Source organism: Chelmon rostratus, chromosome 16 (assembly GCF_017976325.1).
Source record: "Chelmon rostratus isolate fCheRos1 chromosome 16, fCheRos1.pri, whole genome shotgun sequence".
In the NCBI taxonomy this organism is placed as follows: domain Eukaryota; kingdom Metazoa; phylum Chordata; class Actinopteri; order Chaetodontiformes; family Chaetodontidae; genus Chelmon; species Chelmon rostratus.
In genome coordinates, this window is record NC_055673.1 from 119,517 (window position 1) to 143,443 (window position 23,927).

At 40.3% G+C, this 23,927-nt stretch overlaps 1 protein-coding gene across 1 annotated transcript; it reads right to left on the reverse strand.

Annotated features, from left to right (window-relative positions):
* Positions 1-2,297: 2,297 nt before the first annotated feature.
* On the reverse strand, positions 2,298-23,474 carry hsf1 (heat shock transcription factor 1). Its single transcript, XM_041955285.1, has 14 exons — positions 23,028-23,474; positions 21,238-21,346; positions 19,159-19,295; positions 18,857-18,981; positions 18,670-18,745; positions 17,036-17,097; positions 14,897-14,975; positions 14,526-14,644; positions 12,094-12,278; positions 11,334-11,484; positions 10,587-10,692; positions 6,186-6,239; positions 3,934-3,985; positions 2,298-3,821 (listed from the first exon to the last, which is right to left on the reverse strand). The coding sequence occupies exons 1-14, from the start codon at positions 23,142-23,144 to the stop codon at positions 3,634-3,636; spliced, it is 1,560 nt and encodes a 519-aa protein (XP_041811219.1). The 5' UTR covers positions 23,145-23,474; the 3' UTR covers positions 2,298-3,633.
* Between the last annotated feature and the right edge of the window lie 453 nt (positions 23,475-23,927).

Below are 23,927 nucleotides of genomic sequence, written 5' to 3' on the forward strand. Positions count from 1 at the left end.
CAATCATCCTGCTGGAGTTTTATTCAGCATCAGGTGGTTACTCCCTTACAGATCTGGTTACCATGGCAGCAGACTCCACAGGGGCAAACACAGGTAAGACCTGCCCCCCAACACAGCTGAAAGGTCAGAGGTTAAAGGTCAACCATGTTTTTAACTGTGTGCGTTTGTAGTTTCAGCAGATCCAACAGGAACTCCACTGGACTCCAGTAGGTAGCATTTTATTTACACAGAGACAGAAGAGTAGGTCAACATACAATATATATATATATATATACACACATATATATACATACATATATATACGTATATGTATGTATATATATGTATGTATATATGTGTGTGTTAATGTTAATGTGTGTGTGTCGCTTCAGGTCATCCAGCTGTGACAGATCACATACAGATGGCTGGTAAGTTTCACAAATGTTCAGTGTTTAACATGGAAAAGGTTAAAACTACCACGAAAACTAGATCCAGACCAGTTTATTACACTCATTCACACATGTACCAGATTTAGCTAGGAGCTACTTTCATTTGCATTGCTCGTAGGCACTAACCAATGGGAGACCAGTTTGAAACCAGTCTTCCCACCAATTCAAAACTCAGTTTAAACCAGACCAAGAACTAGTTCAAACCCAGTTTAAACCAGACCAAGAACTAGTTCAAACTCAGTTTAAACCCAGTCCAAAACCAGTCTAAAAACTGATCTAAACCAAATTTAGAAACAGTCTGATGCCAGTCTACAAACCAGTTTGAAACACTTTTACAAACCATCCTCAAACCAAGTCTCATGATCAGTTTCCATCGGAATCAGGTCTAAGATTCTGGTCTGGATCTGGGTTTAGATTCAGGGTTTCTCATTAGCAGTTCTGTTTTGTGTCAACGATGCTCGTATTAATTAGTTTATGGTTTAGGATTGTTAGTGTCTTGCCTGAGATCAGGTGCTGAAGGCTTGTTCTTTCTCTTTTCTTGGTTCTGCTTGTTCTCTGCAGGTTCAGTCACTGAACAGTACAACCCATCTGGTCAGGGTCCTGAAGGTTGGTACAACACTCTCTGAGTTCTGTAGTAACTCTGAGCCTCTGAATCTGAACAGTTTGAACACTGAAGGCCGGACTTTCCTTTCAGATACTTAAAGCATAATTTTTACTGTCCTGTAAGAGCTGAACGACCACAGCTTGTATTTCTTCCTGAAGCCTGTAGGGGGAGTGACTGATGAAAGCTAACTTTTCAGCTTTGATCCCGACTACTGCCTTGACAAATGAATGCTTTTGGAGGAAAACGCCTCATGTTCAGTTTTAGAAGTTAAAGTTCTTGCCGTGTCTGTCAGACAAACAGCAGAACAGCTCTCTGATCAGTGTTAAACCACCGCACTGCGAATGAAGCCGAAGAGGTAAAACGAAAAACCTCATCCAACCACAGCGACGAACACCTTTATATTTTCCAGAAAAATCTCAAAAGTACTCACACTGTATGAAGTGAAAGGACCCACTCACATTCAGCACGTCATTAAAATGTTTGTGTTGTAGTTTCAGTCAGTCTCACAACTAAAGTCAACTTTCTGCGATTCTATATTCTATATTTCTGCATTATGTGATGGATGAGGTCTTCAGACTGACTGTAAACCACCACCATGTAAACTTATTTTAATTTATTGTGATGTAAACAGAGAAAAGATGAACAGCTGACCCTTCGTACAAGCTGGAAACTTCAGTCTTTTTGTTTGAAAATCAACTGAATCGATTGATCTGAATACAATAAAAACATTCAAAGTTCATCTGTTTTTCTGTTTCAGGTGCAGAAAATGTGGAACTGGAGGATACCTGCTGACTTCCACATCAAGCCACGAGTTAGATTCCTGCGCTACCGATTCCAGTGTACCGACCAATCAGCATGGCCCAGGAAAACAGATCCCTCCCACTAGCCACAGGCCCCGCCAATTAAACGACAGCGGCTCAATGGTGTTTTTAAAATATTTAAAAGTTTTGTTTATAGACGTTTATTTTGTTTTAGAGTCTCTGAAAGTGGAAATTAATCAAGTTTCAGCCGAATCTCCACCAACGACTTGATGACATCATACAGGATGTGACATCATTGTTACTGTCAGGATTTAAAACGTGGTTTTAAACTGTTACAATAAATGTTTTCTTTCTATTCTGAACATCAAAATGAGAACGTGTCTTTGTCCAAACTGATCAAAAACCTCAGACGAGACTTAACTCAGACTTTTGTTCTCGTTCTTTCGGCCTTTAGTGAAACTCTTAAATCAGCGGCCATATTTTAAACATCCTGTTTGGCATCCTTGAAGAAAGCAAAGCCCCCAACTGTACATTACTTTAATAGGCTTGAAAATAGATTTCCATGTAAAAATCCTCAAACAGAACATCGACTCAGTTTGTTTTCCTGTGAATCAGAGACTTTAAAATCGATTTTTATATCTTTGTTATCGTCTGTGCCCACAGTCGCCTCGTGCTTCCACTGGTTTGCAGCCGAGTGTAATATTCAACATGTTTCATTGAGCTGAAATTAACACAGTCTACTAAATCTGCCATCAGACCTTTATACTGAAGGGCAGCTTCCTGTTTGCAGAGCAGCTGAATCTGCTGATCGGCTCTGATCAAATGTTCAATGACAAAAAAATAGAAGTCAAACAGAGAGAGAAATATAGATAACAAAGGTCAGTGTTTCAGTATTGATCTCCTGTCGATCATGTTGAAGAACTTATTGTCGATGAGGAGGATGCTGTTAGACCAGATCCTGAGACCCGTCTGGTTCTGAGACCTGCAGCTGCTGTTCCACAGTTCCCGAGGTGACGTCTGCAGGTTGAATATTTCCACTGTGTAGTTTCTACTGGTGCTGGTCTACTGGTTTCTGAGTCAGGACAGGGTTCATGAAGGCCACAGAGACTCGATATGAGTTGAAAGACCTGTAGAGTCTGTGGTCCAGGTCTGGACCTGACAGTGGGGGACGGCTTCAGTCCCAGCTGAAGAGACTGATCTCACATCGTGTTTCATGAGAAAAACGCCGACACACTGATAAACAAACGCTTTTTAATGGGGATCAATCACATTGTGGCTGATACCTGATCTGATTAATCAGAACCAATAGTGATCTAACAGATCATACCAATGTGTCTCTCTCTGCTTCCAGGCCATCTCCATGGTAACAGGGGTCACTTATCATTCATAATAAACTTTTCCAAAAATATTCCGATTCTCTTGGTTTTCTATATTTTACACTTGAACACAAAGACGACCAAACCAACATGCAGAACACAGCGAACACCTGGGTCACATGATCTGTCCTGTCGACCTGGACGGCGAACTCGGACCTCGCCTGAACCGGGTCCAGAAGTGACCCTGGTTCTCTGAGAGCGTCTGAGTGAGTGTCAAAGCAGCGAAAAAGAAACAACAAAAGCTAAAATAAAAAGAGTAGAAGAAGACACAGAAATATAAACTGGTTAATAGTGATCAATAACTTCTGCATAATAAAAACATGACCTTTGACCTACTCGCTGATCTATAGCCGATCGATTGATTTTATTTTCAACTACTGCAGTTGCTGAGTCAGCGCTCATAGTGTCCTGTTGCTATGGTGACTGATCAATCACATTTGATGCCGATCCCTCTCCCGACGATGTCAGAGGTCAGAGTCTGGGTGGGTGTGGCTCAGCAGGGCGGTGGCCGGGTCATCGGCGGGCAGGTCGGCGCTGAAGAAAGGCTCCGCCTCCAGCTCCAGCAGGGTCGGCAGGTCGGCCCCGCCGTCACCCACGCTGATCGGTTCGGACATCAAGGCGGGTGTCGCCGTGTACTGCACCAGCTGCTTTCCTGGACCAATCAGAGAGCAACAGGGAATCACCAAGACAAGGAGTTCAGGGATTCAGGGGCCTCGCAGTGCATCCCCTCAGGGAGGGGGGAAGTCCAAACGTGACTGTGTTACCTGTATGATTGCTGCTTTCATCACTTCCTTTAGGAACTTCTTCAGACAGCAACTGAGAGGAAACAGTGACATCACAGTCAGACAGGTGTGACATCATGACCAGCAGGTCGTCATAAACACAAACATGTTTAGTTCAAGTCTTCAGATTGAGTGACGGAGGAAGTGAGCAGGAAGCATCGCTGCAGACCCCTCACATCCTGGACACCACCTGTTCCAACCCCTCCCCTCTGGTGGGCGCTACAGATCACCAAACGCCAAAACAACTCGAGCCACTAATGACTGATTCATTGTCCAATAGCTTGGATAAGAAGACCCGGGATGAAGAAACTAGGTCCACGTATGGGGAAGAGATGAAATTAATGACCTTCTGGCAAGTGACATTCATAACACTGCTGAAGTCCCAGATGTTGAATTAGTATTTCTGTAAGTTTCTAACTTGGTAGATAAGCACAGAGTAGAGAAGAGGCCAAGTCCCTGGTTCTCAGCTGAAACTTCATCCTTAAAGAGAGAAATAAAGACTGGGCTCCTATCAGACATACAGAACCCTTGGCCACTAGCTTTCTTTTAGGCAACAAACAAATCCACATCTTCAGTAGGAAAGGCTAATCTAATTATTAACCGTTTTAATTCCCAAATCGTGTTCAAATCCAGCAAAACTCTGGAAGGCAGTGAATTCTCTGTATATTTTACATCTGCTGGTAACCTATTTGATGAAACAGATACACAACCCCTTTCCCTCTACGATCCTGGTCCAGGTCCAGGCCATGTCTCGTGGCCAATGCATTACTCTTCATTTAAAGAGACAAACCTGATGCCTGCTTTATAAAGCTTGCTGAACAAAGTGTAGTCAGCTACATAACATATTTTTAACCCTACAGTTTTACCTGGTACAGTTCCTGTGGTCTGGGAGGCTGCTTATGGCTGCCTATTAAAAAGGTTTCACAATACAGGATTTGATGGGATTACTAATAAATGGTTTCAATTACCTCATGGACAGGAATCGGTTTGTCTTGACTTTTAGAAACGTTAAATCTAAATTTGTGCTAATTGCAAAAGGCGCCCCACTGGGATCAGTCCTGGGGCCTGTTCACTCTTTATACTGATGATATTGCTTCCTTTGTAAATGAGTGTAATATACATCTTTATGCAGACGATACTAACTTTTCCACTGTACTGGGGATAAGGTACGTTCTGCTCTGAAGTCCCTTCAACACTGCTTTACAGATAGTTGCAGTCAATAATCATAAATAAGTCCTTAATAAAGATAAAACTAAACGTATGTTTTAAAACAGTTTTTCAATCACAAGTCCGTAATGAGCAAAGCTCCGCAGAGAGACATCGCTCCATTATCGCCACCTCCCCAGTTTAACTTGATGCACAACTTAGTGGCTGCACTTCCAAAGCTGTGTTTACCTCTCTGAACACGACAATAAAATCCACCAACCAGACAACAGCGATCATCCATGACTTAACACGGCTACTCACCATCACAATAAAGCTCGTTAGTGCATAGAAATACAACACGCCTGCTCCACAGGTGTGGTTTACTCATCATTAGTAGCAACACTTACTAAAAGAAACTTCATCAAACTGTAGCTCCATTCCTCCCGACTGTTCTCTCCAGAGTTAGACGTGCATCCAATGATTCGTAGCTGACATGTTATTGAGCCTCATTTTGAGACAGGTAAGATTCATTCACTCGAACAGGCTGTTGGACACTTACCTGAGGCAGCTCGATAACACCGTGCCAGAAAACAAATACGTTCACTCACTGACTGGCATATTATGCTAGTAGAATAGCAGCATAAGCATGTTATGAACGTAGCAGGGTCCATTTTCTTCCCACAGATAAACACGTCTGAATGCGTCAGCAAAGGAAATCGGCTAGTAAATCAAGTTTTAGATAAACTGATATCACTCAAGATTTATCATTAGCGTTTCTGTGACATCATGTCACACTGCCATACGTTAGCTGGTGCTGAAACAATGTGACTGCTGTCCCTGTTCGAAGCTTTTATGTGTATCACTGTGAAATTCACTGTGAGCAATGAAAAAAGAGTTAAATTCCTTGTATGTGTTCACAGACTTACTAGCTAATAAAGTTGATTCTGATTTTATGGTCAACAAATGAGTGACTGGACCTTTAATAACTGAATCAGCCGCTCTTGCTCTGTCCATTGTGAAAAGTTTAGGACAGGAAATGAGGATGTAAAAAAAAACAACAAAATAAGGGTATGTGTTGTTGTACTTACAGTGTCCAAACTGTCAAGGTCAAAGTCTCCAGAGGGACAGGAGGAACTGAAAAACTAAACACAGAGACGGCCCACATGATGAGTATATACTGAAAACATATGTGACAGGTGTTAATATATACTGTAAACACGTGACAGGTATTAATATATACTGTAAACATGTGAGACAGGTGTTAATATATACTGTTAATATGTGACAGGTGTTAATATATACTGTAAACACGTGTGACAGGTGTTAATATATACTGTAAACACGTGAGACAGGTGTTAATATATACTGTAAACACGTGTCACAGGTGTTAATATATACTGTAAACATGTGACAGGTGTTAATATATACTGTAAACATGTGTGACAGGTGTTAATATATACTGTAAACACATGAGACAGGTGTTAATATATACTGTAAACACGTGAGACAGGTGTTAATATATACTGTAAACACATGAGACAGGTGTTAATATATACTGTAAACACGTGAGACAGGTGTTAATATATACTGTAAACATATGTGACAGGTGTTAATATATACTGTTAATATGTGACAGGTGTTAATATATACTGTAAACATGTGTGACAGGTGTTAATATATACTGTAAACACGTGAGACAGGTGTTAATATATACTGTTAATATGTGACAGGTGTTAATATATACTGTAAACATGTGAGACAGGTGTTAATATATACTGTTAATGTGTGACAGGTGTTAATATATACTGTAAACACGTGACAGGTATTAATATATACTGTAAACATGTGAGACAGGTGTTAATATATACTGTAAACGTGACAGGTGTTAATATATACTGTAAACATGTGTGACAGGTGTTAATATATACTGTTAATATGTGACAGGTGTTAATATATACTGTAAACACGTGACAGGTGTTAATGTTTACTGTAAACACGTGAGACAGGTGTTAATATATACTGTAAACACGTGAGACAGGTGTTAATATATACTGTAAACATGTGAGACAGGTGTTAATATATACTGTAAACACGTGAGACAGGTGTTAATATATACTGTAAACACGTGTTAATATATACTGTAAACACGTGTCACAGGTGTTAATATATACTGTAAACATGTGACAGGTGTTAATATATACTGTAAACATGTGTGACAGGTGTTAATATATACTGTAAACACATGAGACAGGTGTTAATATATACTGTAAACACGTGAGACAGGTGTTAATATATACTGTAAACATATGTGACAGGTGTTAATATATACTGTTAATATGTGACAGGTGTTAATATATACTGTAAACATGTGTGACAGGTGTTAATATATACTGTAAACACGTGAGACAGGTGTTAATATATACTGTAATATGTGACAGGTGTTAATATATACTGTAAACACGTGAGACAGGTGTTAATATATACTGTTAATGTGTGACAGGTGTTAATATATACTGTAAACACGTGACAGGTATTAATATATACTGTAAACATGTGAGACAGGTGTTAATATATACTGTAAACGTGACAGGTGTTAATATATACTGTAAACATGTGTGACAGGTGTTAATATATACTGTTAATATGTGACAGGTGTTAATATATACTGTAAACATGTGTGACAGGTCTTAATATATACTGTAAACACGTGACAGGTGTTAATGTTTACTGTAAACACGTGAGACAGGTGTTAATATATACTGTAAACATGTGAGACAGGTGTTAATATATACTGTAAACACGTGAGACAGGTGTTAATATATACTGTAAACATGTGAGACAGGTGTTAATATATACTGTAAACATGTGACAGGTGTTAATATATACTGTAAACACGTGAGACAGGTGTTAATATATACTGTTAATATGTGACAGGTGTTAATATATACTGTAAACATGTGAGACAGGTGTTAATATATACTGTAAACATGTGACAGGTGTTAATATATACTGTTAATTTGTGACAGGTGTTAATATATACTGTAAACATGTGAGACAGGTGTTAATATATACTGTAAACACGTGAGACAGGTGTTAATATATACTGTAAACATGTGAGACAGGTGTTAATATGTACTGTTAATATGTGACAGGTGTTAATATATACTGTAAACACGTGTGACAGGTGTTAATATATACTGTAAACACGTGAGACAGGTGTTAATGTCTACTGTAAACACATATGTGACAGGTGTTAATATATACTGTAAACACGTGTGACAGGTGTTAATATATACTGTAAACACGTGTGACAGGTGTTAATATATAATGTAAACACGTGTGACAGGTGTTAATATATACTGTAAACACGTGTGACAGGTGTTAATATATACTGTAAACACGTGTGACAGGTGTTAATATATAATGTAAACATGTGTGACAGGTGTTAATATATACTGTAAACATGTGTGACAGGTGTTAATATATACTGTAAACATATGTGACAGGTGTTAATATATACTGTAAACACGTGTGACAGGTGTTAATATATACTGTAAACACGTGAGACAGGTGTTAATATATACTGTAAACACGTGTTAATATATACTGTAAACACGTGTTAATATATACTGTAAACACGTGTCACAGGTGTTAATATATACTGTAAACATGTGACAGGTGTTAATGTTTACTGTAAACATGTGAGACAGGTGTTAATATATACTGTTAATATGTGACAGGTGTTAATATATACTGTAAACATGTGAGACAGGTGTTAATATATACTGTAAACATGTGAGACAGGTGTTAATATATACTGTTAATATGTGACAGGTGTTAATATATACTGTAAACACGTGTCACAGGTGTTAATATATACTGTAAACATGTGTGACAGGTGTTAATATATACTGTAAACATGTGAGACAGGTGTTAATATATACTGTAAACATATGTGACAGGTGTTAATATATACTGTAAACACGTGTGACAGGTGTTAATATATACTGTAAACATGTGAGACAGGTGTTAATATATACTGTAAACACGTGAGACAGGTGTTAATATATACTGTAAACACGTGTTAATATATACTGTAAACACGTGTCACAGGTGTTAATATATACTGTAAACATGTGACAGGTGTTAATATATACTGTAAACATGTGTGACAGGTGTTAATATATACTGTAAACACATGAGACAGGTGTTAATATATACTGTAAACACGTGAGACAGGTGTTAATATATACTGTAAACATATGTGACAGGTGTTAATATATACTGTAATATGTGACAGGTGTTAATATATACTGTAAACATGTGTGACAGGTGTTAATATATACTGTAAACACGTGAGACAGGTGTTAATATATACTGTTAATATGTGACAGGTGTTAATATATACTGTAAACATGTGAGACAGGTGTTAATATATACTGTTAATGTGTGACAGGTGTTAATATATACTGTAAACACGTGACAGGTGTTAATATATACTGTAAACATGTGAGACAGGTGTTAATATATACTGTAAACGTGACAGGTGTTAATATATACTGTAAACATGTGTGACAGGTGTTAATATATACTGTTAATATGTGACAGGTGTTAATATATACTGTAAACATGTGTGACAGGTCTTAATATATACTGTAAACACGTGACAGGTGTTAATGTTTACTGTAAACACGTGAGACAGGTGTTAATATATACTGTAAACATGTGAGACAGGTGTTAATATATACTGTAAACACGTGAGACAGGTGTTAATATATACTGTAAACATGTGAGACAGGTGTTAATATATACTGTAAACATGTGACAGGTGTTAATATATACTGTAAACATGTGAGACAGGTGTTAATATATACTGTAAACATGTGACAGGTGTTAATATATACTGTTAATATGTGACAGGTGTTAATATATACTGTAAACATGTGAGACAGGTGTTAATATATACTGTAAACACGTGAGACAGGTGTTAATATATACTGTAAACATGTGTGACAGGTGTTAATATATACTGTAAACACGTGTGACAGGTGTTAATATATACTGTTAATATATGACAGGTGTTAATATATACTGTAAACATGTGAGACAGGTGTTAATATATACTGTAAACACGTGTGACAGGTGTTAATATATACTGTAAACATGTGTGACAGGTGTTAATGTCTACTGTTAATACGTGTAACATCTGTTTACACAGTTTATTACAATCACTGGATCATTAAAATCACATTCATCAAGGCGTTTTGGTCACATGATCAGCACATAACCTCCAATATAAAAGTCACATGAAGTCACTGAATTGTGCTGCCAGATGACATTTTAATGGTTCTAATAGGTTTAATAGGAAACAGGTAGTGAACTTTTTAACAGTTTACAACCTGGATGTCTCAGGAAATTCATCTACAGAGACATATATGTTAACACATTCACTTCATATATGCTGTGAATTAAAACAGAGTTAGACAGACCTCCATGAGCGGGGAGGTGTCGAAGGTAAAGGTTTGTGTGTTGAGGATGCTCTGCAGGTTCTCCAGACTGTTGTCAACACTGTCCACATGCTCGGACAGTTCAGACCTGAAACACAGAGACAGGACAGACAGAGATGTTGAACTGCATCATCAGTCTGGGGTTATTCTGGATTTCTCTACTTGTCATTTAACCTGGTGCTCAGACTCTAATGGACAGACCAATCACACGTTGGTCCGTCTCTCAATACGGTCTGACTTCCTGTCTGTGGCTCCAAGCCAACTTGTTCCAACTGAAGACATAAATCTTTAATAACACCTCACAAATATATAGCTTCACTTTTAAAAAGCTGCTCGCTGTAGTTTTATCCAAAAAAGGACATTTTGTTGGGACCATTTTCAGCGGCGGACTATTCCACATCTGGTGCTGTAGTGAGTGTTTGTGTGTGTGTGGACTGAGCCAGAATGAAGTGTGTGTGTGTTCATGGTGATGACAGTGTGGCTCACTGATGTGTTTTTAATGGAGGTCTATGGCTCCATAGATCAGGCTCTGATACACACACACAATACTTATGGCAGATACTTTTACTGCTGATTTGAGTCTGAACCTGCTGACAACAAGAAACAGAGAATATCAATATCAATCAAAATTTAGAAGCTCATTTAGATGAATTAATTCACTCGTCAGATCGTGCTGATAAAAAAAGCTGCTACAAAGTAAAACTGTCGTCACGGCAGCCGATGACTTACTTGTCAATGCAGGCGATGGTCTGACACTTTGGTGGAGGTTTGGCAGGGCTGGGGGAAGGATGTGGGGTGACAACAGAGGGAGCTGACTGACTGGTTGGGGCTGGTGGGAGGGGTCCGGTGGAGGCAGGTCCCATCACAACGACGGGGCTGGCTACAGAGGGCAGAAAAAAACAAATGCAGTATTTATTTACTGACAATTATTAATACACACAAACTACTACAATCTCTATTCCCTTTTCCAGGAGATGAATCATCAAAGACATTTCTGTTTCCAGCGCTGACGTCTTATTGGACAACAGGACCACACCTACACACCAGGACTGTAACTGGGCGGGGCCTAGAGTAGGTTTTTAAAGAAGTGGCTGAACACTGATGAGAAAAGGACCAGGATGTAAGAGAGAGGTTGAAAACAGAGAGCTGGGACCTCCGACAGGAGAGATGGATTTATGAACTTTATGGGAAGTCTATCACAGACTAGAGGAGGGACGGGTACGAGCTCCAGGGTTCATAAATATCTGCAGGGAGACAGACGTCAATTCAGACAGTAAAGTCATGTGTCTGTGTGCGAGTGGGATACACAAACACAGACAGACAGACAGACAGAGAGAGAGAGAGAGAGAGACAGACACAGACAGACAGACAGAGAGATGCAGAGGTAGACACACACAGAGAGACAGACAGACAGACAGAGAGACAGACAATAGTCCTTATTGCTGGACCCTGCTGTAGGATTTGTTTATAGGTGTTTGTAAGTTGTTACCTGTCGTAGGATTGGTGGTGGAGGTGTTTGGGGTCAGCTGTGTCTCGTTGTCCTGTAGGATGGAGTTGATGAAGGTGGTGGGGGAGAGGGGCGTGTCTACAGGTAAAGCACCGCCCTCCAGAACAGGACACACTTCCACGTCAGGACTGGATGGCTCCTCTTTGATGCTGACTGACTGGCTCTCTCTGCAAGTGAAACGGGCAGAGGACTGGCTGTTAGAGACTGCTGAGCGACCAATCAGAAGCTACGAACACTAGCTGCACACTGGCTGTCAGAGAAGTCACCTGCTACAAAACATTACACAGAATCAGATCGAGGGGCTCACATGACCCGAATGAAGATGGCTGCATCACATGAAGGTTCCTTACAGCTTCGCACATACAACGACCCCAAACGTCTCCAAACCGGACCCACAACTCGGACCTGACCGTGTCTTCTTTCAAAACACAGAGGCTAACAACATGGTGTACACAGGCGAAGCACTAAAGTGCTCTGCTTGGAGTTTGAATCGAAGCTGGACACAATAGATGGTGAAATTTATTACAGCATCAGAGAACTGAGGGAAAAATCCTTCTGAGAACAAGTGACCATCTGCCCAGAGATATACTGTGTATACTGAGACCACAGTCGGACTCTTTTTCAGATGTTTTATTTATCCATCCATCAATCTTCTTATCCGGGGCCGGGTCGTGGGGGGAAGCAGTCTAAGCAGGGATGTCCAGCCTTCTCTCTCCCCAGACTCTTCCTCCAGCCGAGCCACATAGTCCCTCCAGCATGGCCTGGGTCTTCCCCAGGGCCTCTTCCCGGTGGGACATGCCCGGAACACCCTCCCAGGAAGGCGTCCAAGAGGCATCCGATAAAGATGCCCGAGCCACCTCAGCTGGCTCCTCTCGACGTGGAGGAGCAGCGGCTCTACTCTGAGCTCCTCCCGAGTGACAGAGCTCCTCACCCGGTCTCTAACGGAGCGCCCCGCGACCCTGCAGAGGAAACTCATTTCAGCCAGGGAGGCTGAGGAGTGTGATCCCCTTGTAGTTGGAGCACACCCTTCGGTCCCCCTTCTTAAATAGAGGGACCACCACCCCGGTCTGCCAGTCCAGGGGCACTGTCCCCAACTGCCACGCAATGTTGCAGAGGCGTGTCAGCCAAGAGAGCCCTACAACATCCAGAGACTTGAGGTACTCAGGGCGGATCTCATCCACCCCCGGTGCCTTGCCACCAAGGAGCTTCCGAACTACCTTGGTGACTTCAGCCTGAGTGATGGATGAGCCAACCTCTGGGTCCCCAGCCCCTGCTCCCTCTACGGAAGGCGTAGCAATGGGATTGAGGAGATCCTCAAAGTATTCTTTCCACCGCCTGACAATAGTCGAGGTCAACAGCCCCCCACCTCCACTGCAAACAGTATTGGCAGGGTACTGCTTCCCCCTTCTGAGGTGCCGGACGGTTTGTAAGAATCTCTTTGAGGCTGACCGGTAATCCTCCTCCATGGCCTCCCCAAACTTTTCCCATACCCGAATTTTTGCCTCCACAACCGCCCGGACCGCAGCACGCTTGGCTTGCTGGCACCCATCAGCTGCCTCAGGAGCCCCACGAACCAACCACGCTCGATAGGACTCCTTCTTCAGTTTGACGGCATCCCTTACTTCCGAACTGTCTTTTGATTGTTAAATGACGAAAATAAAAAATATAGCCGAATATAATCAGAACCACTTCTCTTGTGTTTCTCACTCAAAACCAAACAATTTAATACTCTTAATGAGATAAGTGACTTTCTTCATTAACATTTCAATCGGGATGGTAATTTATGTGTGTTCTGTAAAACCAATACAGACTCTGTTAAACATTTATTTTTTAATTTACTTGTTTGTATGACCCTAACCTTTTGATCCCAAATATAAAAAATATAGACGATAACACAGAATTTCTCAAACCCTGTGCTTACCTTCTTTTACAATATATTCTAAAGAAGTTTAATTATATGCTAAAGCCCCCTTCAGCCTGTGTTTCTGTCGTCGAGGAGGCGGAGGCGTTTACATCAGCGGCTCTGCTCCGTGGTTTTAATCTGTATTTGGGTCATTTTTCCCCTCAGTAATGACTACAGACACAATCAGCTCCTGTCAGCCTGAACTGGCTGCTCCTCCTCTCATTTAAATCCACTGTGTGTCTCATGTGCTCATGTGAGGAAGGTTTCATCAGATCTGTGCAGAGCGATGACGAGACATGTTTCCATGGAAACAGCTTCTTCTCACTTATCAGAAAAAGATGTTTCATCTTCCATTTACCACATTAACTTTTTCCAAAAAGACAAAAACAACCTGAAGTGAGAGTCAAACATTTAGTGAAACTGTACGACACACTGCTTCTCAAGTACAACTTCAGCGGCTTTGAACTTTACAGTGGCTGACTATAGAGGAAATGATTTCATTGGTTCCCACCCTGTGTTTGTCCAATCACCGGCCACATCCTCATCTATGGGCGTGGCCACCTCTGTGATGTCAGAGATGATTGGTCCAGAAGTCACCGGGGAGTCAGCTGAGAACAGACTGGCTGCAGCCTGAAAACACAAACACACATAAACAGTCATACTGCAGTCACGAATGCATCCGCTCACCAACAAATCCAAACGATCAATGGTGACATAAAAATCCAGTCTGATACAGATGAACCTGAAATATCTGAAACTGAGTAATTCATCAAACACAGTCGGAGATCTTTGAATCAATCAGTGATCGTGTGATCTGAGTCAATATCAAACACTCGTGTGACACAAAACAGGGATGAGGACAGGTGATCTCTGGCAGGTTACCGGCATGTGCTCCAATGAGAATGGCCGACTGTATTTGGGCATGGAGTGGGCGGAGCTTGAGTCATTCAGCATCAGAGGACTGCAGACACAGGAAATACATTCATATTACAAAGAAGATATACACAATATGAATTAAACATATGATGAGAGTAAACAAGACAGCTGATCATGTTCGTTAAAGAGACACTACACTAATTTTGCATGTTAAGAAAGGGGGGGGGGGGTGACAAGAAGAAAGTGAAAATCAAATACAAACGGGTACTTAAAAATATAAAAATATACACACTGCTCTGAACAAATTTCAAAGTAAAGCTGATGACAGTAACACTTAATGACCCTCTCTGTCTTTTTTCAAGTCAGCTTTAATTACAGCAGCTTCTTTAAGTGCAACAAAACACTGGGAAGGTTTGGATCATTCCACATGTAAACAGGTTGAGTGGTAACAGGTGATAGGATCATGATTGGGTATGAAAGGGACAACCTGAGCGAGGTTCACCACTTTGTGAACACATAATTGGTAAAGGAGATTAATATGTGGACTCAGGAAACTGAACCAGAGCCGTACCCAGGCTTTTTTGACTGGGGTGGCCCAACTTGGGGGTATTACTATATATCCTTAGTATGAAGTACTTTCCTACACCACACACACAGGAATAGTATTAATTTAATATTTCTCACTTTCATAACTACTGCAACATTACGGTATCTTGCAGGGCGGCAGATATACTACGGCCAAACAGCCAGTTTGTCATGTCCTGTGTTGAACTGGTCGTTGTGCCCTTCAAAGAAAGCTGCAGGCTTCCTCATTCTAAAATACTTGTGATGCAGCAAATACAGATACTGACATTTCCAAGTCATCAGCTGGACATCAACAGTAGCACAAGATTTCTCCAACTCCACAAATATGAACAGCTAACCCACTGGCTAACAGCTAACGTTATATAATAAACACAAGCAGCTAAACACTGTATGGTATATTCATACTTGTGTGTTTTAAAGTTTACCAGCGTATTACTGCATAGTGTTAGCATAGTGCTACTGTGAGATCTGTTGCTACTTTTTCAGTACATTTGGCCAAAATGAGCAAAGTTATATTTGAAGGAAAAAGGGTGTCAATCATGGGGGTGGATCAATCATGTTTTGGTGTTGGGCTGCCAGCGGCACAGGGAGGGGGAAGAATGGATTCAAATAAATACCAGCAAAATCTGCAATCAAGCATCACAGTGTCTGTAGAAAAGCTAAAGATGAGAGGATGGCTTCTACAAAAGGAAAATGATCCTAAACACACGTCAGAATACACAATGGACTAACTAAAGAGGACAAAGCTGAAGGTTCTCTCAGTGGTCCTCACAGTCCGCAAACCCAAACAACAATCTGTCAACAGAGCAGTGCACGCAAGACGACCGAAGAATCTGACAGAACTACACAAACTTTACACGAAGAATGGACAAAAATCCCCCGAACGAGATCTGAAAGACTCTCGGCTGGACACGAAAAGCCTTTACAAGCTGTGATACTGGCCAGAGGGGGTGTTGACCATGTACTGACCATGCAGAGGGGCCAAACTTTAGTTTCTGACCCTTTTCCTTTTTTGTTATGATTAAAAACTAAAAGACGGAAATTAAAAAAGTAATCTTGTTTAAAATATTCAGTTAATGTGTCATGTTTAACTTCATGCTGTCTGTAAATCAGATCAACTTTTTCTGTCTCAGCTGTTCCGAGCAGAAACTTGACCAACGGTACGTAAACTTTTTCCATATTTTATATTTTTCCATACTTTTTTAAGTCCTCAAAAATAAATTGCACCTCGAAAAGAAGCACATACATACATTAGAAAAAAAAAGCACATTTAAAAAGCTCGTCATACAGTTGGTCTTGTGTCTCATGGACGGCCAATTATACTTTAGGACAGTGGGGTCACATTTGGGTTGTCCAGTCAGATTTCAGGGGCAGCTCTGATCCTGTCCCTACCGCTATACGCAGTTCATTCTGTTTTTATTTACACTTTACACAGCATCCCAACTTTTGTGAAATGGACATTGTGTGATTTGTAAATTCTCGCTGTAAACTGTGTAGGATTTGTACTAAACTGTGCAGTATAATGTGTACTATGTTGTGTTGTGTGTGCAGTAAACTTGCATCTTCCTCTTGACTCCCAGGATCCTGTTAGACTGGACAAGAGACACCAGGAACTGGATCAACTGCAGACAGAGAGAGTTTATTATTGGCTCAGCTAGAAGCTAAGATCACGTGCTAACATGCTGATACAGATGCTATAAGCATTGTGCTGACTGCGTGCTAACATGCTAACATGCTAATGTAGATACTGTCAACATTGTGCACACAAGGACAATTCTGTTGTACTTTAGTGTGGATGTATTGATTTATTGGTTTGTGTTTTTACATATTGATGTATTGGTGTATTAATGTACTGATGTATTGGTGTATTAATATACTGATGTATTGATGTATTAATATACTGATGTATTGATGTATTGGTGTATTAATGTACTGATGTATTGATGTATTGATGTATTAATATACTGATGTATTGATGTATTGGTGTATTAATATACTGATGTACTGATGTATTTATGTATTAATATACTGATGTATTAATATACTGATGTATTGATGTATTGGTGTATTAATGTACTGATGTATTGATGTATTAATATACTGATGTATTGATGTATTGGTGTATTAATATACTGATGTACTGATGTATTGATGTATTAATATACTGATGTATTGATGTATTGGTGTATTAATGTACTGATGTATTGATGTATTAATATACTGATGTATTGATGTATTGGTGTATTAATATACTGATGTACTGATGTATTGATATATTGGTGTATTGATGTATTGATATATATCGGTGTATTAATATACTGATATATTGATATATTGATATATTGATATATTGATGTATTGATATATATTGATGTATTGGTGTATTAATATACTTATGTATTGATATACTGATGTATTGATATATTGATGTATTGATGTATTGATATATTGATGTATTGATGTATTAATATACTGATGTATTGATGTATTGGTGTATTGATATACTGATGTATTGATATATTGATATATTGATGTACTGATGTATTGATATACTGATGTATTGATGTATTGATGTATTAATATACTGATGTACTGATGTATTGATGTATTAATATACTGATGTATTGATGTATTGGTGTATTAATGTACTGATGTATTGATGTATTGATGTATTAATATACTGATGTATTGATGTATTGGTGTATTAATATACTGATGTACTGATGTATTGATATATTGATATATTGATGTATTGATGTATTGATATATATTGATGTATTGATGTATTGGTGTATTAATATACTTATGTATTGATATACTGATGTATTGATGTATTGATATATTGATATATTGATGTATTGATGTATTGATGTATTGATATATTGATGTATTGATGTATTAATATACTGATGTATTGATGTATTGGTGTATTGATATACTGATGTATTGATATATTGATGTACTGATGTATTGATATACTGATGTATTGATGTATTGATGTATTAATATACTGATGTATTGATGTATTGATGTATTGATATATTGATATATTGATGTATTAATATACTGATGTATTAATATACTGATGTATTGATGTATTGATATATTGATGTATTGATGTATTAATATACTGATGTATTGATATATTGGTGTATTAATATACTGATGCATTGATGTATTGGTGTATTGATTACCTTGTTGACGACCTTCTGTTGCTGAGCGTGTTTCTGTCTCAGACTGGCCACTTCTCTCCACAAGGCCTCATTCTCACTGAAACAGAAAAACCGGATCAGGTTTACAGTATCTAATGAACCGCTGAGTGCTGGACTCACTGCAGGTTCAGGTCTGAATCAGTTCTGGTCTCGGCTCAGAAGCTCTCACTGTCTCATTGTGATGATCTTGGAGTCAATGGTTTCCTGTTTTCCCTTCATCAGCTGGACATCGTTCAGGATCTTGTTCACTTCATCTGCAGACATCTTCACTTCCTCCTGACGTACAGACGACACCTAAACCAGTCACAGACAGACAGAGACACCAGGACCGATGGACAGGCGTACAGGTTTACAGGTTCAGGTGTGTGGCAGGTTTCTGGGTATATACAGTATGTGTACAGGTGTGTATCTGCTCCAGGTACATGTTGTATACAGGTGTTTATCTGTGTACAGGTGTTCTCAGGTACATACGTTGGTGACTTTGCGTTTGATGTTTTCCAGCAGGTGTTCTTGTCCTTTGACGAAAAACGGATGTTGGAACTCTGTGTCATCTCTCTCTGGTTTCACCAAACCGCCCTGCTCAATGTGAACCACCTTCCGGAAACCATCTGAGTGCACGTACAGAGGTCCATTAGGAAGTACAATCAAATAAACACGAGACGGACTTCATTTCTTCATCTGCCACTTTCAAGCTGATTGTTTCAAGCTGCTTTTTGATGTTTTAATGAAAGAAATGGCAACAGTAAGCGGGGGGGGGGGGGACACCAGTTCATGGGTTAGAAGTTATTTTACAATACTTTTCTGCTGTTAACAAAGTAACTGCCATTCTCTGTCATGAACCTGAAACAAGAACTGCTTGGGTCAAGACTACGTGACTTCCACCTATGAGATGTTTTATCTCAACCCACCTGCCACCTGTTGCAGGTAAAACATTTCAGGTCACCTTCCACCTCATCACTAAGAATGCTTACAGCTCTTCACCCCTCCACCCACTGGGCTCTAATCTGCTACCTGCCTACATACCATTGGTGGATGAACAACTGCCAACCATCAGGCATGTGGGCAGATGGTCAGAGGAGTCCAGTACGGCACAGAGGGACTACTTTGACACCAGCGACTGGGACGTGTTGCGCAGTCCTCACAGGGAGGACGTCCATGCTCTGAAAACCGAATCTAAATCTCGAGACACGTACTTGACAAATGAGCTCAATCTGTCATTCAACAGATTTGATTCTACCCCCGTTCCCTCCCCCACCCACCAGAGCCCAGACCAGATGTCACTGCCTCTCTGCACAGCATTAGCCCTCCACTCAGCATCACAGACCACTGACCCCTGCCCCCACCTCACCCAACCGGAGCCACCCCCAATAATTGTTTTCAATATGTTGATGAGTTTAGGTTCATCAAGACTGCGTCCTGCTTTTCAATGACTCCTGACGATACAGGACTGTAGCTGGAGAGAGAAAGATGAACACAGAGTATCACAAACCTACCACTGACAGAATGAATCCATCAAATCAGTTACTTACAGTGTCTCCTCAGATCCTCCTTTATCTTATGTTATCTTATCTTATCTCATCTTATCTTATCTTATCTTACAACACTATAAAACTGCTTGACCCAGCAGTCTGTTGTAACACTGTGGCTACCAGTGAACATCCATCTGTGCAGTAAATTCAAATGGTCGTATCAACAGATGTGGAGTGAGTGGCCGTCTTCTTTTGGTGCCTTACCACCACCTTCTGCTTCAGAGTGAGGATCAGAGATCTGACCCATTAATCCTGTTTCTCAAGCGCTCGTTCCACCTGACAGGTCGTTTAAGACCTGAGAAGGTCAGCTCCAGCCAAAAAGATTCACATTTTTTATTAAAGTCATATATCAATACGATGCTGGAAGTGATATCTATCGATTAGCTCTGTCGCTCTTTTCATTATTGTGTTGAGTCGTCCTGAATCATCCGCCTTAATGTGCTTGTTTACAACAGTGTGATGACCCTAATGTGACCTACGACACAGCATTAATGTGTAACTTAACATGTAAATGAGCAAAAAACGACGTCATTAAAAACAGGATTTCCTGCCATACATTTACTTTACATACTTTAGTTTAGTTTGTTGTAACTGTCTTTTTTATCAAGTCATTATCTTTTGCTGAATTATACACAAAATGACATCATAATACACTTAGAAATAATTACATCGGCCAAGTTCATCTTTAAACATTATATTAGAAAAATATTACAGTTACATAAGATGAAGCATGTTGGTGTGATATAGAATGATATTTTTATCACAAATACATGTCTGCCATTTGAAACAAACCAATCCGGTGATAAACTGCTTGGAAATCAGTTCTAATGATTGGAATCGTCTCCATAGGCTGACACGCGTTAGGAGGCGGGGCTTGTACCAATATGGCAGCTGTGTTGACATACTGCTGCAGTGAACAGCTGCAGCCATTGAGGCATCCACATGTACTTATGTTACGTCAGTGAGGCTGAATGCTGCTGTGACCTGATCTGTGATCTGTCATGGTTGCACTTATACTCACACATGTTGAGCTGTCTGATGAAGCTGGCCATGTTGTTGTGTTTGAAGAACTTCGGCAGAACTTCTTTAGCGAACCGACCCTGATCGAACACATGGAAGCTGGTTCCACTCTAACACACGTTACAGGACACACAAACACACAAACATCAGTCAAGCCACAGACAGTCAGTTAGCAGCTGTTCTCATAATCAATTCATCAGTATTAAGCACAAATGTGTTCCAGGTTCAGTCTGCGCCAGCTGAACCAACCAGCTGCATGAAGTGAACCAAACTACAGTCATGTTGCAGCTCGGCTCCACACAACTCTACTCTTCTGGCCGACAATGAAGATCCTGAACAAATCCGGCATCTTTAAATAACCCAGCCACAAAACCATGCTGTGAACGAATCAAGAACATTATCCTGCTGGATATAAGAGCTAGAGGAGTGTCAGTGTGTAGCAGCAGGGGGTGATGATGAACGTGAGCGATCAGAGGAAAACGTTAGCAGTACATGTACAGAGCAGGGCTGCAGTTATAGCCAGTAATAAAAGCTGTAGCCAACTGCTGAAAAGTGGAAGGCATCCCTGTCGGTGTCCCTGTGACAATCAGTTCAGAGTCACACCTTTGCTGAGGGAGTACTATCTGCAGTGGAAAACAAAGTAGAGAAAAGCAAGTAAAGCAGAGTTGTACCTCGCAGTGGAAACACAGCTAGACCAGGTCTGGGTCCTAGACCTCAGCCTGGAGCTGAACACTGAGGTCCTTTGGAGTATTTAGGACACTGTTATGACTATTTTTATGACTCTGTGGTGGCATCTATAGTCCTCCACACACACTGACATCAATCATGGCCAACCCTTCCCACCCCCTGCATGGGACAGTGGAGGTCTTCAGTGACAGACTGCTGCACCCCCTAAGTAAGAAGGAACACTACCACAGAGCCTTCATCCCAACAGCTGTCAGAGTTCATCTCCAGCATCAGTTAATGCAGCTCTGTATTCATGTTGTTTCCTGTTGTAACCTCACAAACCTGCTGTTACCGTTATTCATGCTAACATATGCTCATATCCAATACAACTTTTTATAGCAACTATTTTTACTGTGTTGTATATATTTTTTTTCTTTTCTACTGTGCAATAGTACGAACACTGTATTTACAATCCATATTCGACTCATGTGCGATTCATTTTTTTTAGGCAACAGAAAAAGTTTTATCTTATCTCAGGTTTGACCAGTGACTAAAACATCCAACAGTCAATAAACGCGGAGAATTACAGTTTGCAGTCTTCAGGCAGGTCAACCAACAACAACTCGATCTGTTCTACAAACACGTCTCACGCCTGTCTTACCTGCTCCTGGAAGCTGTCTGTCTACATGTGTCTGTCTGTCTGTCTGTGTCTGTGTCAACACACTCTCTGTCAATAAAGTTCATTCTCGAAAAGAAGCTACGAGCACAAAATAAAGAAAACAGTGTCTTCATCAGTAAAGTGATGTTAGGACGAACTGGGAGCTCTTCGTGCTGGCTGATGGACACCAGCAGCTGGCTCTCTGTTTAGCTGGTTTAACTGGACCAGACGTAACTGTTTTATTTTAGCTGGGTAAACTCTTTTCTCTCTCTCTGAACAGCTGTTAGCTCGTTAGCTCCTTTTGTCACCTCAGATGTTAAACCTGCTGAAGCTAACAACAGGCTAACGTAATTTACTCTTTATTATCCTCTGGGAGTCTGATCAAAGTTAACTGAAGCAATCTGCCTGCTAAGTGTTAGCCGTAGGCTCTCGGACAGGCTAGGCGACGAGTTCATGTGTGTGTGTACCGGGCTCCAGCAGATGAGCGGATCAGTGTCCGGGTCTTCCACCAGGATCCACAGTTTGGCGAGAAAGGCCGGGACGTTACCGCCGCTCAGCACAGCCCCTCCTCCGAGATACTCCATTAGAGAGACACAAATCAAACACACTCCGGATTATTCAACTCAAAACACTACAGATAATCTGCGCTAATGATGCTAACAATTAGCCTGCTGCTAGCGCCATCCGCTCCTATCGAAGATCTCAAAACAAACGAACTAACGTTAACTGCTACACGGAGCCGGACTACAATCTCTTTCTGATGACATAGAGCTCGGTCCTGGTGCTGGACTTTGCCGACCTCTGCTCGGCTGCTCTGCTTTTCATTTACTCAATTTTATTTCTATTTAACTCCGCAGTGGAAAATTCCAACAAATCTGATAAAACAAACAACTGCGTAGCTAGCTGGCTGTCGCGTCGCGATGACGTCACACTATACCGTGAATGGTCGCGTTGTGACGCAAACAGATGTAATCTGGATTATTTCTAATTTTAACAGTCACCACCTCTCATAAACAAATGAGAATGCGAATACATAACATTTCTATCATATATTGTTTCACAATCATTTGAGCATAGCTCACTTTTTAATCAAAATTTATTAAACATCCTTACATTCTCAAATATGACGATTTTTATAACATGGTTTATATTAATAACTCAGATACTCAGAAGTACAGTTGTGTTGTGTAAAATCTTAAACATGTTTTTTTTTTCTTTCTTTTTAACATGAGAGGACCTTCGCTAATATAGACATAGAAGCTCTGGAAATATGATAGTATACAAATAAGGTCCTTAATATTATCAGTTTGTTAGCAGTACTAATATGAGTATAGCATCAGTTTGTTAGTAGTAATAATATAAGTATA

Excerpts from the sequence above, each read along its gene's own strand:
- hsf1 (XM_041955285.1), bottom strand. The coding sequence starts at position 23,144 with ATGGAGTATCTCGGAGGAGGGGCTGTGCTGAGCGGCGGTAACGTCCCG. Across the intron at positions 18,746-18,856 it reads AAGATCATCACAATGAGACA|TGAGAATGAGGCCTTGTGGA; the intron begins GTGAGAGCTTCT and ends TTTCTGTTTCAG. Across the intron at positions 3,986-6,185 it reads ACCTTGACAGTTTGGACACT|TTGCTGTCTGAAGAAGTTCC; the intron begins GTAAGTACAACA and ends GTTTCCTCTCAG.